Source organism: Anoplopoma fimbria, chromosome 1 (assembly GCF_027596085.1).
Source record: "Anoplopoma fimbria isolate UVic2021 breed Golden Eagle Sablefish chromosome 1, Afim_UVic_2022, whole genome shotgun sequence".
In the NCBI taxonomy this organism is placed as follows: Eukaryota; Metazoa; Chordata; class Actinopteri; order Perciformes; family Anoplopomatidae; genus Anoplopoma; species Anoplopoma fimbria.
The window spans coordinates 1,376,463-1,395,290 of NC_072449.1; the positions used below are offsets into that span (position 1 = coordinate 1,376,463).

The 18,828-nt window shown below is 37.8% G+C and overlaps 1 protein-coding gene across 1 annotated transcript; it reads right to left on the reverse strand.

The window, feature by feature from the left end:
• Nucleotides 1-5,160: 5,160 nt before the first annotated feature.
• On the reverse strand, nt 5,161-10,670 carry gmnc (geminin coiled-coil domain containing). The gene is given in 4 exon segments (XM_054606640.1): nt 5,161-6,180; nt 7,074-7,190; nt 7,580-7,644; nt 10,571-10,670. Coding segments are annotated over 4 exon segments (1,302 nt in total).
• Between the last annotated feature and the right edge of the window lie 8,158 nt (nt 10,671-18,828).

Sequence of the window (18,828 nt, forward strand, 5' to 3'; positions counted from 1 at the left end):
CACGGGTCAATCTGTAACTCTGTGGGTGAATGTCTGCATTCCTCACTGTACGGGTTCCCTCATCAATCAGCTAATTACTGTTAGAGACTAATCAATAAAGTCACACACACACACACACACACACACACACACACACACACACACACACACACACACACACACACACACACACACACGGCTGTGATTGTAAATACGTTTCTTTCTTCCTGAAGTGTTATAATTATTCACTCACTTACTTTGGTACATTTTTTGAAGTACTTTTACTGACCTGAGTATTTATATTTTCTCCTACTTTATACTTCTCTTCCACAACATCTAAAAGTAAATATTGTACTTTTTACTGCTCTACATTTATCCGACAGCTTTAGTTACTTTACAGATTGATATTATTATTATGTAATCTTACAAATGAATTCTCATTATAAATGAGCTCCACCTTTAATGTGATGAGAGACAGGACGTAGGGGACGAGGACATGACGTAGGGGACAGGAGTAGGGGACAGGGGACGTAGGGGACAGGAGGTAGGGGACAGGACGTAGGGGACAGGATGTAGGGGACAGGACGTAGGGGACAGGAGGTAGGGGACAGGACGTAGGGGGGACAGGGGACGGGGGGACAGGGGACGTAGGGGACAGGACGTAGGGGACAGGATATGATTTAAGTCTCCATGAGGCCATGGTACTAGTATCACTTCATATACACTTTATATTTTTAATCTCATATTAAACATTGATTGTTTTTTACATTTGATTTATTTACCTCTGTCTTATTTTGCATTGCTGTCAGTATTCATTATTTCACACTTAATAATTAAAACTCAACTTATTTTGGCACAAAAGGTTATTAATGTTGTATCTTATCTTATCTTAAATATCTGTGCTGTGTAACACAAAACAAAGAAACATAAATGTGGTTTATTGATTTACTGCTCTGTGTTCTGACTGGTTTCCAGTTTACAAACTACAGGAGGGACGAGGGTTAAAAACTTTTATTTTGAAAATAATCAGTTTGACATATTTTACAGGTTAAAGCCGATCTGGTTCTTCTTTAGTGAAGCTAGATGAAGTACTCCAGGAAGTACTTTCTTCACGAGTAGAAGCATTTGTGTGACTGGAGAAACCTGAGCTCCGCTTCCTGAAGGGAACCAGGAGTAAGAAGCTGAAACTGGTTTCTCTGGGAGAGAAGGGCCTCATTAACCCACGGGTTCTTTATGAGGCGAGACAATCTGTCGGGGTTCTGCGAGAACGTGTCGGCGAGGCGGTTCCCCCCCAGTCATCCGAGGCGGATCTGGTTTCAGCCGGCCGGCCTCTTTAATGACCCGTCTCTCGGAGCCTGTGATCCGGAGCGGCCCTCCGTTCACATTCCGGTCCTCCTGAACCTGAAAGAGCTCCAATCTGTCGGACATCTGCAGCCGGGCTCACCTTGTCATTAGAGAGAGACCACTCGGTCGGACACACCGCGCTCTCAGGGGACCCGAGCCGGGCCGGGAACCAGGACCGGAACCCCCAGGGACCTGAAACCCTCCATCTTTACCTCTGGGGAGGGGCGGGGCGGGGGAGGAGGAGGGGGCGTCTCCAGGGAGCCGATGGCCTCCCTTTGTTCCTGGGAGGGGGAGGAGGAGGAGGAGGAGGAGGGATGATGGTCAGACTGGTTTAACTGGTAACAGAGCTAAAGATGGAGGAGGTGGTCTCACTAATAAACGTCTTCATGGTCCAGCATGGTGGTTCAGCGGTTCCCAACACGAGGACCGCGGACACCACAAGAGGTCACATGATGAAGCTGAGAGGTCACATGATTATTGACTTATTTCTGACAGACGTTCCTCTCAGTTTTGTTTGAGTTATTTCTTGTGAAGATGCTTTAATTTACTCAATAAACAGAAAACAAATCATTTCTTCATCTTCTCAACAGCTGGCGAACGGCTCGTTGATGCTTTTTGATTTTCCTGTAACTCTGGAGAACCAGATGTTTCCTTATGTAACAGAACTCTGGAGAACCAGATGTTTCCTTATGTAACAGAACTCTGGAGAACCAGATGTTTCCTTATGTAACAGAACTCTGGAGAACCAGATGTTTCCTTATGTAACAGAACTCTGGAGAACCAGATGTTTCCTTATGTAACAGAACTCAGTTTCACTACGGCTGAAGTTCTTCTCACAGACTATTGGGAGGATCTCTCCGTGTATTGGTCATGTGCCAGGTCAGATTGACGGTTTTGATCCTAATCACCTTTTAATGAACCTATTTAAATAGAAATCATAGAAAGTGTGTAGAAAACATTTAAGCATTCAAAGCTTCATATCTGCATTCAATCACAGAAGATAACATGTTGAACGTGTCCTCAAACATCGGTTCGTATGAAACCATTTGTCGTATGAAACCGTTTTCCTACAAAAGTCCAGCAAAACGAGTCAGTTTCTGCTTTTCAAAATAAAGTTCTGTCTTCACAGGAAGTGAAGTTTTTTTGTATTCCTCCACAACACTAAAGTGTGTGTTTTATAGTGTTCATACTTCATGGTTCAACATAATCTTATTGGGATATTCCTAGAATACTTTTCGTAGGTATATCTGAATGCTGGATGAGAGAAGCCTTTAATGTTTAATAAATAGACTCTGATTATGAATACAACTCATCTCTGTCAAATATTTATATGTGAGTGGAAAACAGTTAACTGAGTTTTGTATGTGTTTTTGACCATAATATGACATAATATTTTCACAATCACACCAAATATTCAAAACCTTCAAAGCCTCACACAGAACAACAGCTGCTCTTATTTAAAGTCAGTGGGCGTTAATGCTAAAAATAATAATAATGCTAATACTAATGCTAATAATAATAATAATACTAATGCTAATAATAATAATAATGCTAATAATAATAATAATAATGCTAATAATAATAATAATGCTAATAATAATAATAATGATGATAATGATAATAATGATAATATAAATAATGATGATGATGATAATAATGATAATAATAAGATGATAATAATAATAATGATGATAATAATAATGATGACAATAATAATGATAATAATGATAATATAAATAATGATGATGATGATAATAATGATAATAATAATAATAATCCTTCCTCCTGTTAATGATGAAGTGTGATTCATCTTCAGAGCAGAACTGGATAATTAAGAACGTTTGATGCATCCAGAGTTGACTCTTTATTAATATTCATTTAAGATAACTTTATGTTGCTGATGAGTCTACTCAGACGGTTTGTGAATCAGTGTTTTCTTCTGTTAGTCCACAGTTTGTAGTCGGTTACAGTTTCCTCATAAACAAACAAACATGACAGAACACAAACATTCTGATGGAGGGATTTAACACAATCAGCTGCTGGACTTTTTATGATTTAATATTTATGGATGTTCTTACTATTCTCTTTGAATATTCCTCCATTGCTTCTTTGTTCAAATTCATCAAAAACATTTAATAAAGACACGTTAACATGTCGGCACCTTCAGATATTTTAACAATGTCAAAGATAATAATAAAATATTACATATTACATTTTAAACGATGTAGACACATGTAATATTACGTATGAAATTTACTTTTCTCCACATTTAGGCACTTATGGTTTTTAGATAAGTTCACATGATATATGCACCTTTCATTTTTTAACATTTCACATGAAATTTACTTTTCAGACGTTTCCAACATGTTTCTTCTGAATGGGAAGAATTCAATTAAAAAAAACATGAAATTAATTTACATTCATGTCAATGACCTTCATGTAAAATGTTTATTACATGACGTAACATTTCTGACAATGTCTGTATGTGACACGTGGAATAGGTCGATGTTGAATTAGTCAGATAAAGTGAAGACTGATGTTTTTCCTATTCTTATTACGATGAATAAACCTTTTAAAATCACACTGGATCATCTGTAAAGAGCATCGTCATGCATCACAGCAGTTTGTTAAATAGTCACGAAAATATGAAATCTACTGGTTTCATGAACAGGGACACAAATTGTTCGGGTGTTTTTTTGGGTGTTTTTTTTCAGGGACGACATTATGTCAAAAACCAAACGTTAGGTTTAGGCAACAAAACCAACAGTTTATTCATTAAAAGTTGACGTTTCTGAGATACTTGATTAAAGACAGTGGTGACATGTGAAGACCAACATCTCACGTGAAATATCTGAAAACCTCATATTCCACTATCTCAATTTATCTGGTGTGAAATGGTGAAAACGTTCATGTGATCGATTGTTTCCATAGATGTTGTTTTAAAGACGTTTGGTAGAATAAAAATCCCCGTGGTTTCAGTAGATGCTCGAGTTCAAAGTGCTTTGTGTTTAGTCTGTTTTAGATTTATTTCTTCTGGCGAGAACAGTTCCCCGACAGAAGTTCATCTTCAGTAACGTCTGGTTCTCTTTGTTCTGAATCAGCTGGTGGTGAGAAAACAGAGTTATCAACAACGGCAGTGACGTCCCTCACACCACCCAACCCTCCAACCAATCAGAGGCAGGTTTACAGTTTCTACCACTAACTTTAAGGTAACACATCATTACTGTTTAGTACTAATTATTATTAATAACACGCTAAAATCAGTGCAGTTGTCTTTTGTTTGGAGGCAGTTATCACTTTGTGCCTGTTTGTATTGTATTCAACAGAATAACATAACAACGGACACAGACTAGAACACGGGCCATTGCTGATATTTTTAGAGGCAGTTTCACAGTCAAACTAAATATAAACCCAAATCATATAGACATCATTTAATCATTTAATGTTACACTCAGTGTAAGCTGGTTAAATACCTAACATGTTCCACCTTTGGCTCTAAATGTTTAGTAGTTGATTATTTTCTGAACTTTCTCAGTTAAGTCGTTGAACAAAAAGCAGATGTTTTAAATCTGAATGAGACCCTTGTTGAAGTCAGGATCATAAAAACAAAAGACAAGTTATCAGAGGAAGAAGTCTTTCCATCAGATCGTTTCATATCGAGGTCTTTGAAGGGAGTTCGAGAACCGTTAAAAGAAGTTTCTGGATTCTGGATGAAGCCTTTGTTTTGCTTCTTTCATGGTCTTTTGTAAACCAGAACAAAAGTCTAAGAATCCAGCAAGAAGTTCATCCTGGACTCAAAGTCCTGAAAGTTTGAAATCTGGTTCTTTCCTGAGCTTCCTATGGTCTTTGTGTCGGCACCCAAGTGAAGTTGCACCTTCCCTTGGTGTCCTTCCTGACGAAGGCTTGTCCCTGAGGGAAGCTGTGGGTCTTGACGCTGCTGGACGGACTGAGGGACATACTGAACGCCAAATCTGTCCGACCGCGAGGCGTCAGAGGCGTGACGGGAGGCTGAGATACCGCTGATGGACTCGTCGGACTGCCACCGCGGACGGGTGTCCAGAGCTGGTTCACGACTGGACTCGAAGACGAGATTGGGGAGAAAGGTGGACTGAACTGGATTGTGTCCCGTGACGGTGTCCTGGTCAATGGAGACCAGTTAGCCGGAGGTTTTGTTGGGTTTCCCTCCAGAGATTGGACTCGACCGGAGGCTGTGATGAAGCAGATCTCGGCCCCGTCGGGTGACTGGGTGAAGGGTGGTTGTTCAGTTGGAGGTGGAGATCTGAAGGCAGTTGATGTTCTGAAGCTCCTGATCACATCTTCAGGATCTTCATACCGTCCAGTCGGTCCGGTGGCAGTGAAGCGTTGACCCGGAGAAGTTGTGCAGGTCTGAGGTGACTTGGCAGGAGTTCCACAGTTTGCTTCTTGGCGTTCGGCAGCGTTGCACCTAAAATCAGTTTCCTGCGTCGGTGTTTGTCCGTAGCTGTGGACAGAAGACGGCGTAGAAGTGGAGACGGAGGAGCTGAAAGAGGAGTCCGGAGTGAATTCAGAGGCCGAGGCTGTAGAACCGTAAACCAGACTGCTGAGGTCGTATCCAGACGAGGACGAGGACTCGTTGGACGTGTCGATGGTGTCCCGGTCCTTCAGTCCCAGCGTTCGGAGGACCCAGAGGTCCAGGTTTGGTTCTGAGGGGGACGAGGTCTCGGAGGACTCGGAGCAGAACTCGGCGGTGAGGTTCCTGCAGACTCTCTTGCTGACCTGCTGGAAGGTTTGGAGCTGATGGCTGCGGTTCTGGAAAGATCCGTCATCAGCGTACGTCAGGTTTCTCTTCAGCTTCCTCCGCCCATCGGGGGTTAGGTTCTATGAGGAACAAGGAGCAAGATGATTTACACCTTCTGGTTCTGTCCTTAAATTCATCAGACAAACGTTTCTATATTTGAGAATTTGTGTTGGCAAAATCAATGGGAACTTGATTCCTTTCAATTAAGTTTAACGTAAACAAGTTTTAAAATTCTGTTATTGTCACGAGCCAATGCAGCCAAAAGCAGTAACAACATTTATTCTTTATCAGATAGAGCAGTGGTTCTCAAATGGGGGTACGTGAAGGCACTCCAGGGGGTACGTGAGATTTTTAAAAAATATATTTAAAATTAACATCCATTCAAAAATCCTTTAGAAATTGTTATTTAATAAATATCCAATAAAATATAAGTGTAAGTTCATAAACTGAATTCAATGCAACAATGCAATCGTCAGTGTTGACAGTTTAATAAATCAGACTGATGGCACAGCGCTGTGTATTACATCTTTATTTCAACCAAAAATGCTTTGCGCTGGTTAGGGGGTACCTGGCTGAAAAAGAATTTCACAGGAGGTACATCACTGAAAAAAGGTTGAGAACCACTGAGATAGATCATGCTTTTTGCAGTTGTTTTGGTGAATGTGATGAACGGTCCTCAGAGACGCTTCACTGACTGAACACATCAAGTTCAGTTCACTGGTTATGGTTTAACGTATCCTTAAATAACAGTTCATATGAATTTGACGAAAAGGTACTATTTTCCTACAAAAGTCCAGCAACAAGTGTAAAATTCTGTTCGTCAAATGAATACAGTCTTAACTTTTGATTAAAAAAAGGGTCTTTAGAATATGGAAATGGTAGGATCCATCATTTGTGGAGTTTGACCCGTAGTAGTCCGGATATCTCGAGCTGTCCTTATCTTTAATAGAGTTAAAGGAGATGGTGAACGAACCTTTGCCTTTCTCTCCAGGTTCCTCACAAAAGCAGAGCTGAGGAACTCTCTGAGCTTGTTGTTCTCGTCCTGAAGTCTGAGCACCTCCTCTTCTCTCTGCAGCAGAGTGTCCTGAAGCTGGAAGAAGAAGAAAGAGGTTCAAAATGTTTTGTGCGTTTTCCTACGGATGTCCAACAACACAGCGATGAGTGCGTCTGTCGTCTTTAGAGAACAAAACTACTGAGATATGTTCAGGAACAGATGTTGGTTTGGGATATAATAAGAAGGGAAGTTATGTGACAAATAAAGCAAAGTGGACTTTGGGGTTTTACACAGGACATGGACAGAGGTCTCCTGGGTGAAAGTCCTGTCTTTTTACTACGTCAGCCTTCATGGCTCATGATTATGTGGATAATACACAAATTATAGTTCATAACTTTTCGTAGTTTTATCTTTAAACTGAGCTTTGAGAAGAGCCTGAAACATTAAAGCTGGAACTTCAGTGGACTTTATGTAAAAGTTTGTACCTGTTTGTTTCTCTGGAGGTGAGGAGAGATCTGATCAGTCCACATGAGAGCAGCAGGAGGAGACTCTGAGAGACAGACAGATAGAAGGAGAGAGAGACAGACAGGAGGACAGACAGATAGAAGGAGAGAGAGACAGACAGGAGGACAGACAGATAGGAGGAGAGAGAGAGAGACAGACAGGAGGACAGACAGATAGGAGGAGAGAGAGACAGACAGGGTTATGCTACTTTAATACATAAATAAAAGAATCAAGTCGTTCAGGTGAGATTTAGAAAACCAAATCTAACCTCAGTAAACATGAAAAGCAAATACAAAAATCAACAGTCAACAAAAGGAAACAAACATAAAATTTAAAACAAAAATAACTATAACTGATTCTGATATGATGCTAATACATTACTTTTAAGAATTTCTGAGGTAAACAAACAAATAACGACCTTAAACATCAAAGTCATCATTAAATACATAAAGTATCAAAATGTAAAACTCATTACACAGATTGACCCGAGTCATTGTTACATTATTAAATATATAATATTACTGTATTATTATTATTATTATTATTATTATTATTATTATTATTATTATTATTAAAGATGCATGTATCAGAATTTGAATGTTGCTACTGGAAGAGATCTTTTAAATACTTTATATAAAGTTGGAAAGTTTACAACAAACAGCACAAAGTATTTAATAAAATATTCAACTCTTAAATTGCTTCACAGTACTTACGTATTATCTTATGGTTTTCATTGTAGTTATTGTGTTTGTTGAACCTTTGCATTTCAAAGGATATTTATTTAGCTTACCTTTTTATTTGTATGATATTTTATGTATTTTAATGTTTTATTTACATGATGGTTCAACATTTCTTTAATTACAGTACATTAAATGTTTCATCACTCTCAGATAAATGTTGTGGAGAAGAGGAACAAAGTATCATGAAGCAGAATATTTGAAGTAAAGTACAAGTTTTTCAACATGTTTAAATAAAGAACTAGAGTAAATGTACTTCTAGTCAGAGTATTTAGGAGCGTCCTCTAGTGGAGACCAGAGGAACTGCAGACCAGATGTTCACAACCTCTGGTCTCGTTTCAGAGCGACGTGATGAATGGAACTCTCTGAGCGAGGAGATGTGGAGGAAATGAAAAGATGAATCTTAATATAAAGCGTTCTGGATGTTTCCTATGGGAGCGTTTTGTTACCCAGAGTTCATAGGGGAAACCGGGGAAACTCTTCTGTTTGATAAATGAGTCTCACTCTGCTGAATTAAAGAAAGTATAAAGTTCCTCCATCAGCAGAGAGAAGCTCTGTTCAGACTTCAACTACAGCCGCTGTGAGTTTCATATATTTAAATAATTCACATCACAATAATAGAATAATACAACAACTGATGCTTCTCATTATGAAGTGATTCTAACATTGTAAAGTTGTTAAAGGAGTAGTTTTGAGAAATACACTTTACATAACATTATATAACATTATCTAACTCTATATAGCTCCATGTAACCCGGTGTATGACCTCAGTGCTCTGTGTGTTGGCTCAACCCTTTCATGGGTAAATCAGATGTTTTTATAACCTGGAAGTGTTTTGCATCTGTGAAAGTATTTTTTATCAGATGGAGAACTTCTTTAGTATTCTTCTATAACAGGAGGAGTCTATGTGACCAGCCTGATGTCATGGCGGATAAAGATGAGGAAGTTAAGATGTTCCTCCACTCGTTTTCATCTTCTCACCGTGAGACGGTAGCAGTTATGTTTAGTAAACAAAAAAACGCTTGGTTAGGTTTAGGAGAGACATCGTAGATCGACATCAAATAAGTGAAGAAAAACGTAGCATAAGTACAGAAAACACGTCACAAACAAACACACAAACAAACACACAAACAAACACACAAACAAAAACAAACACACAAACAAACACACAAACAAACACACAAACAAACACAAACAAACACACAAACACACAAACAAACACACAAACAAACACACAAACAAACACACAAACACACAAACAAACACGTCACAAACACACAAACAAACACGTCACAAACAAACACACAAACAAACACACAAACAAACACACAAACAAACACACAAACAAACACACAAACACACAAACAAACACGTCACAAACAAACACACAAACAAACAAACAAACACAAACACACAAACAAACACAAACAAACACACAAACACACACACAAACAAACACGTCACAAACACACAAACAAACACAAACAAACACAAACACACAAACAAACACACAAACAAACACACAAACACACAAACAAACACACAAACAAACACAAACACACAAACACAAACACACAAACAAACACACAAACAAACACGTCACAAACAAACACACAAACACATCACAAACAAACACACAGACACAAACAAACACACAAACACACAAACAAACACAAACACGTCACAAACAAACACACAAACACAAACAAACACACAAACAAACACACAAACAGAGTGAGAGTCACATGATGAGCTCAGGCTCCGCCCACAAAAAACGATGAATTGTAGTTTTTATACTTTATACTTTTTGTCCAGATTAAACCAACAAGACTTCACGTGTTAAAGAGTGAACTTTATGCTAAGCTAAGCTAACAGTGGTTTCAATCTGAACATCTGAGTCTCGTATAGATGAAGAGGATTCACTGAATATCAGACTGTAAACAGTACATTTACTCAAGTACAATTCAAAGTACTTGTACTTCACTTGAATATTTTCCTATTAAGCTACTTCATACATCACTTTACTACATCCGTCTGAAACAAATTATAGTATTTAGACATCAGATGAAAATGCTGTTTCCTTATTATTGCATTAGTAACAATAACCCAATAAATGATGTATAAATACACAGCGAGTACTTCTACTTTTGATACTTTAAGAACATGTTGCTGTTGGATTGACATACTATTGTGTACTTATACTTCAATCTGAGTACTTTGTCCACAGAGGATTACATTGTAATACTTGTTTAGACTCACCCCAAACAGACGACTCCTCTCCGAGGTCGCTGAGGTCACAGGGGTCACGAGCCCAAAGGGAGGCCAGGGTTTCCATGGCAACGTCAACAGTGTCAAAGCCAAGGTCCTGGAGCATGAGATGATGAAGAGGAGGAGGAGGAGGAGGAGGAGGAGGAGGAGGAGGAGGGATTCCCTATAGAGAGAGAGAGTTTGTGTGAATGGAGGCAGGGTGTGTGTGTGTGTGTGTGTGTGTGTGTGTGTGTGTGTGTGTGTGTGTGTGTGTGTGTGTGTGTGTGTGTGTGTGTGTGTGTGTGTGTGTGTGTGTGTGTGTGTGTGTGTGTGTGTGTGTGTGTGTGTGTGTGTGTGTGTGTGTGTGTGTGTGTGTGTGTGTGTGTGTGTGTGTGTGTGTGTGTGTGTGTGTGCTCAGCAGTGCCAGCTGACTGTGTTGATATGGTGATGATCAACAGTTACTTTTACATTTTCATCTCTTCTGTTTCTCTCAGACTTTTATCAGTGAAATAAACTCTTAACTTTAATTTATTGACGGACAAATTATATTATATATCATATGATATTATATATCATATGATATATATATCATATGATATATATAATATATTACTTGATACATCATCAACTCAGTTACAGTTTGGTGTTAAACCTTCATGTTCAGGGTCTCTGGATCGTGTCCCTCCTTCATTAATGTGTATATATATATATATATATATATATATATATATATCTATATATATATATATATATATATATATATATATATATATATATATATATATATATATATATATATATATATATATATATATATAGATAGATATATATATACACACATATATATATATATATATATATATATCTATATATATATATATATATATACATATATATATATATATATATATATATATCTATATATATATCTATCTATCATATATATATATATATATATATATATCCACATATATATATATATATATATATATATATACATATATATATATATATATATCTATATATATATAAATATATATACACATATATATATATATATAGATATCATAATGTGCTGGAGCATTTAAATGTCTTTTAATAACTTCAAACTAAGAAGTAGTCCAGTTGAGACTGGTGTCCACATACTTTTTGTAAATATCAGTTCAACAGTACATTACTAAAAAAGTCCCTGAAACGTGTTAATAAAAAACTATTCAAACCATTAAACACCAAATCAAACTTATTGTTTTTATAAATGATATATTTTACATGTTGAATTATGGATAAAACATTAAATACAAAAGGATGCATTTATAAGAAAAACAATCTGCCGGCGCTTCAGCAGAGCTTTACTCAGTAAAGATATAGTATAGATTATAGTGGACCTGTTCTATGAATCTGTTCTATGAATCTGTTCTATGGATCTGTTCTATGGATCTGTTCTATGAATCTGTTCTATGAATCTGTTCTATGGATCTGTTCTATGAATCTGTTCTATGGATCTGTTCTATGGATCTGTTCTATGAATCTGTTCTATGAATCTGTTCTATGAATCTGTTCTATGGATCTGTTCTATGAATCTGTTCTATGGATCTGTTCTATGAATCTGTTCTATGGATCTGTTCTATGGATATGTTCTATGGATCTGTTCTATGAATCTGTTCTATGAATCTGTTCTATGAATAACATCCTGCAGCAGCTCGAGCATTAAAAACTCTGAACTTTTATTCCTCAATAACTAAATCTAGATGTAACTTCATGCTGTGTCTCTTTCCTCTCCACCTGTCTGCTCCTCACCACACTCATCCACCAGACCTGCTTATGAATCACATTCATCATAATAATCATAATAATCATAATAATCACATTAATCACAATAATCACATTAATCATAATAATCATAATAATCACATTAATCATAATAATCACATTCATCATAATAATCATAATAATCATAATACTCATAATCATCATAATACTCATAATCATCATAATACTCACATTAATCACATTCATCATAATAATCATAATAATCATAATAATCACATTAATCATATTAATCATAATACTCATAATAATCATAATAATCACATTAATCATAATAATCACATTAATCATTAATCATAATAATCACATTAATCATAATAATCACATTAATCATAATAATCATATTAATCATAATAATCACATTAATCATAATAATCACATTAATCATAATACTCATATCTCACTCACCGGGCACGCGCCTTAATATTCCCAAATCCTCGTGTTTATTCTGCGGTTGTGCGTAAATGCGCGCGGCGGAGTCCGTTCAGAGGAAAACAGAAAATAAAGAGTTTGTTTTGTGAACGAGGACCTGAAAGAATCCAAACAGGAGGAGAGACAGACAGGTGTGTGTGTGTGTGTGTGTGTGTGTGTGTGTGTGTGTGTGAGTGTGTGTGTGTGTGTGTGTGTGTGTGTGTGTGTGTGTGTGTGTGTGTGTGTGTGTGTGAGTGAGTGTGTGTGTGTGTGTGTGTGTGTGTGTGTGTGTGTGTGTGTGTGTGTGTGTGTGTGTGTGTGTGTCCAATCAGCTGTCGGCCCTAGTGGCAGCCTCAGTGTGTGACGTCACCTGTCAGGTACTATATGTGTCCTTAAACAAAGTAATAATATAATAATATAATAATATAATAATATAATAATATAATAATACCACTTTGTCATGTTTGGTTCGTTTCCAGGCTGAATAGAATGAGACAGTGTAGTACAGTGTAGTACTGTGTAGTACAGAGTAGTACTGTGTAGTACAGAGTAGTACTGTATAATACTGGAGATTACTGTATACAGTAGTATATATTACAGTCCTGAATGTTAGTTTATTACTAAATAGTACTGTTTATTAGAGAATAGTACTGTTTATTAGAGAATAGTACTGAGGAGTAATCTGGTTAATCTGTGGTAGTTGTATGTAACATTTGCAAAAAGTATTAGAACTTAAATATCCAGAAGTACTTTTCTTTATCATTGTACTTAAAGTATTTGGAGGTAAATGAATGATGATGTTGGAGGAAGAACAAGAAAGATCTTTAACATTACAGTACAACACAGTAAAATAGATAGTACAATACAACATTAGTACTATATAACTACTTTATGAGAGTTAGTACTTTAAAACAGTTAGTACTTTAAAACAGTTAGTACTTTAAAACAGTTAGTACTTTAAAACAGTTAGTACTTTATAACAGTTAGTACTTTAAAACAGTTAGTACTTTATAACAGTTAGTACTTTAAAACAGTTAGTACTTTATAACAGTTAGTACTTTATAACAGTTAGTACTTTATAACAGTTAGTACTTTAAAACAGTTAGTACTTTATAACAGTTAGTACTTTAAAACAGTTAGTACTTTAAACTTTAAACACAGTTAGTACTTTATTACTTTAAAACAGTTAGTACTTTATAACAGTTAGTACTTTAAAACAGTTAGTACTTTATAACAGTTAGTACTTTAAAACAGTTAGTACTTTATAACAGTTAGTACTTTAAAACAGTTAGTACTTTATACAGTTTACTTTAAAACAGTTAGTACTTTAAAACAGTTAGTACTTTATAACAGTTAGTACTTTAAAACAGTTAGTACTTTATAACAGTTAGTACTTTAAAACAGTTAGTACTTTAAAACAGTTAGTACTTTATAACAGTTAGTACTTTATAACAGTTAGTACTTTATAACAGTTAGTACTTTATAACAGTTAGTACTTTATAACAGTTAGTACTTTAAAACAGTTAGTACTTTATAACAGTTAGTACTTTATAACAGTTAGTACTTTATAACAGTTAGTACTTTATAACAGTTAGTACTTTAAAACAGTTAGTACTTTATAACAGTTAGTACTTTATAACAGTTAGTACTTTATAACAGTTAGTACTTTATAACAGTTAGTACTTTATAACAGTTAGTACTTTATAACAGTTAGTACTTTATAACAGTTAGTACTACAGCAGCTCCTTCAGACGACCTGAGGAGAAAAAACTCCTTTACTCTAAATATTTGTAATGATTATGATGAAATAACACAAACACACACATAGAGACACACACACACAAACACACACACACACACACGCACACACACACACACACACACACACACACACACACACACACACACACACACACACACACACACACACACACACACACACACATAGACACCTGATCCTCCGCTGAGTTAAACTGTAATCTGACAGTAGGTCAGTTACACTGAAGCAATAATTAGGAATCTAATTCACAAACTGACATACCAACAAGGTGACTCATTAACAGAGAGGAGAGGAGACAAGGAGAGGAAAGAGACAAAAGAGGAGGAGAGAGGAGAAGAGACAATAATAAGAGGTGGAAGGGAAATGTGAGGAGGGAAAAAGAAAGAAGGAAACAAGAAGATTAGGAAACAAGGAGATGAAACAAGGACACAAGGGAGGAGACAAGTGGAGAGCAGAAAGGAAAAGGAGAGCTTAGGAGAGGAGAGGTGCACAGAGCAGATAAGGAAAGGAGAGAAAAGGAAAGAAGGGGCAGAGAGAAGGGTAAGTAGAGGAAATAAGGAAACAGGAAGAGAGGATGGCAAAATCAGACTAGACGAGAGGAAACGAGAGTAGAGAAGAGGAGATTAGTAAAGGAGGAGATGAGACAAGGAAACAAGGGAGGAGACAAAAGAGACAAGACAAGAAAAGAAGGAGTGTAGAGGAGACAAGGAAAGGAAATAAGGAAACTGGAAAATCAGAGGAGATGACAGGAATGAGAGTAGAGAAGGAAAGGAGAGAAGAGGAGAAGTGAGCAGGAAAAGACTGTTTCGTTGTTGTTTAGAATCCAAAGTCCAACATTAAAACATAAACGTGGATCAGAGCGCAGTTCAATGAACCTCCTGTAGGATCGTTTGTAGTATCAGATGACCAGAGGTCAAAGGTCATCTGTATGAAGGCCGTTCTAACGACCCGTCCTCCTCCAGCAGACGGTTCTTCACCTCCTGCTGAGTTAAATCTGTTCCCTCCATTAGATGTGACTTTCCCCATTAGCTCCTGAGGCTGGTTAAGTGGAGCTGCAGGGGGTTAATGAGCTTCAGCCAGCGGCCGCATGCACCTCCGTTAGCAGCGGTGTGTGAGCGGAGGAGAGGGGCCGGGAGGCCGCGGGTTTGATCCCCTCAGTGGCTGACATGATGTGCTGCTGTCATCCATCTTTGACGCGACACTGAAACTGCAGAAAACATAAAACAATTCATTATTTTTAAAGGAGAACGAGGAGTCGATGGTGTTAGACTTAAGACTTCAGCTCTCTTAAGATCTTTACACACTGAAACGTGAAAAATAAATGAACAAAAAAGCAAAATAAAAACTACCAGTATCCATACGACCCAGAGAGGCGCCGTCAGTGTGTCTGAGGTAAACTGTTGTAATGCCTAAGACACTGTAAGATATTATATTTATGTATAATTAATTAATTTGATTTCCCGGATAAACAGATACACAGTGTTTATAATAATTAAGCCTTTATTAGTCCCACAATGGGGAAATTATTTCTCTGCATTTAACCCATCCCGGAGGAGCAGTGGGCTGCAATGAAGCGCCCGGGGAGCAACTTGGGGTTAGGTGTCTCGCTCAAGGACACCTCGGCATGTTGCCGGTAGAGGGGTTTGAACCACCAACCTTGTGGTTACGGGACAAGCGCTCTACCTCATGTGCCACAGCCGCCCTTATGTTCAGGGCTTTTATTGTGAAAGATAAGAACAGACGGAGTGGATCTGGTGTGCACTGCCTTTGTCATTGTTGGAAGTAGATGTAAAGTTTTCCGTCTCAAGTTTAAGAAAACTAGAGACCTTAAAGTCTCTTGGACTCGACTTACTGTCTCCTGAAAGACTTGACTTGAGACTTGTAAGCAAAAACTTTAAAATAAATACATCTAGATGCCAATACATCTAGATTAATGTGAATTTAAAACAACAGGGGCCCTAAGATTGACCCATGTGGAACACCAGATTTAAAGACGCACAACCTCTCCACGTTGTAATCCGCAGAGCCGTACTGCTAGCACGCTTAAACTGAAAACTTCAGACTTTAAAGGCTGTTAGACTCGACTTGAATGACTCCTGAAAGACTTGACTTAAGACCTGTAGGCAAAAACTTTCAAATACAAACATCTAGACCCCTGTTAACAAACATTTAGCAGGTCATTCATGCAGGACCGACTCACATTGTCACCCATAAACCCTTGCTGCTAGAACGCTTAACCTGAAAACTTTAGACTTGAAGTACTCCTGAAAGACTTGACTTGAGACTTGAAGGGGAGAATCTTTAAATAAATACATCTAGAGGAAAACCAGATTTAAAGATACAGGACCGACTCACATTGTCATCCATAGATCCGTACTTCTAGCACGCTAAAACTGAAAACATGAGACTTTAAAGGCTGTTAGACTCGACTTGAAAGACTTAACTTAAGACTTGTAGGCAAAAACTTTACCATAAATACATTTAGATGCCAGCTAACAAACATTTAGCCGGTCCTTCATGAAAATTAAAAGGGCCCTAAGATTGATCCATGTGGAACACCAGATTTAATATTAATAGAGGATGTAGGAGGCACTTTGACTTTGACCATGAAGAGAGCTTCAGGTCGATCTGTAGTTATCATGGTCAACCATGTGAGATGGTTTAGAAATATCAACACCATTTAACTGTCTTCCATATTACACGATACAGCCGTGAAGGTGGAGCGAGGTCTTCTCAAATAGTACTGATAGAGGAGATGAGAGTGAAGTGTGTGTGTGTGTGTGTGTGTGTGTGTGTGTGTGTGTGTGTGTGTGTGTGTGTGTGTGTGTGTGTGTGTGTGTGTGTGTGTGTGTGTTTGGCAAGGGGTGTGTGTGGGAGTGTCGGTCGGCCCGTCGTCCACTCAGCTCCTCTTTGATGTGTCTCCGTTGTTGCCAGGTGACCTGCTGAGCTCTCGTTTGTATCCAGTAGATCAGAACGCCGTCGGCCAATTAAAACAGATCTCCGGGTCGCCGTAGTTAGTTAACCAGAACCTGAGCGTCGGGCAGCAGGTCTGAGGATTACTGAGCCTCTGGAGACAGCTGGTTTCATTGAGGGCAATACGTCTCTGCTGAGGTGCTTTTGAGCCAGGCACTGACACTCTGACTGGGCTGAATATATATCTATGTAATTATTATTATATTTATGTTATGATATTTCCTCTGGCCTGACATAAAGGTCGTGTCCTTTCCTAACTTTGACCACTCAAGGTCAATCAATAACTTCAACCTTTGCAAGAGTTTTGTAATATTAGGGGTTGCATCTGGACAAGACGCCGCATAAAGCAACATAAAATTCTGAATAAAAAAATAAAGGAGTAATTTATGACAAGTTCAGGGGCCATGTTAAAAATGTAAATGTTTTAAGCATTGTTTCGAATTTCTTTTTGCACCGTCGGAACTAAGGTCTAAAATATGAAAATCTATTAAAGTAACAAAGTTATAAATGTATGTCATATGAGTTTAACCTGGCAGTTTTTATCTCGATTTATTCTCTGTTTGTCTTTCTTTTTCTAATTCTTAATATTAATCTCATTCTAAATATGACTTTTAAATATTATTGACTTTCTAAGTGAGTATGTCACATTTTCACTGCATATATTTTGACAAACAAAGCATTTGAATATTAAATCCGCCATGAGACGTATAAATCTCCATAAAACACAAAACTACAGTCATAACTATAAAAGTGTTTTTACAGGATATTGTGATTAATTTTGACTTGTCATTAAAGGTCGTAAACAGACAAACAGAATATTTATTATAAAGCAGCAGATCAGAGAAATGAACTCTTTATGGAGTCGACTTTAAACAAACAGCAGTTAGCAGCTAATTACCCGTCGGTTGGGCGGCGTGGAGGGCAGGGGGCTACAGGTGGGCTACCCGGTGGTCTAACTCAGGTTCAGTGGGACAGATGTTACCCACCTCCCCCCCGCTGGGATCCTAATAACAGGGGGACGGACGGCAGGATTTGTTGGACAACAGCGGCGGCTGCCTGACTGCCTGCAGGCTGCTCGCTACTGGACGTCCACACACACACACACACACACACACACACACACACACACACACACACACACACACACACACACACACACACACACACACACACACAACCACTCCCACCGACTCTACACACTTCATCCGACCAGTGAGACTTTAAGGGTCTTCAAACAGTCTGCAGTCAAACATGT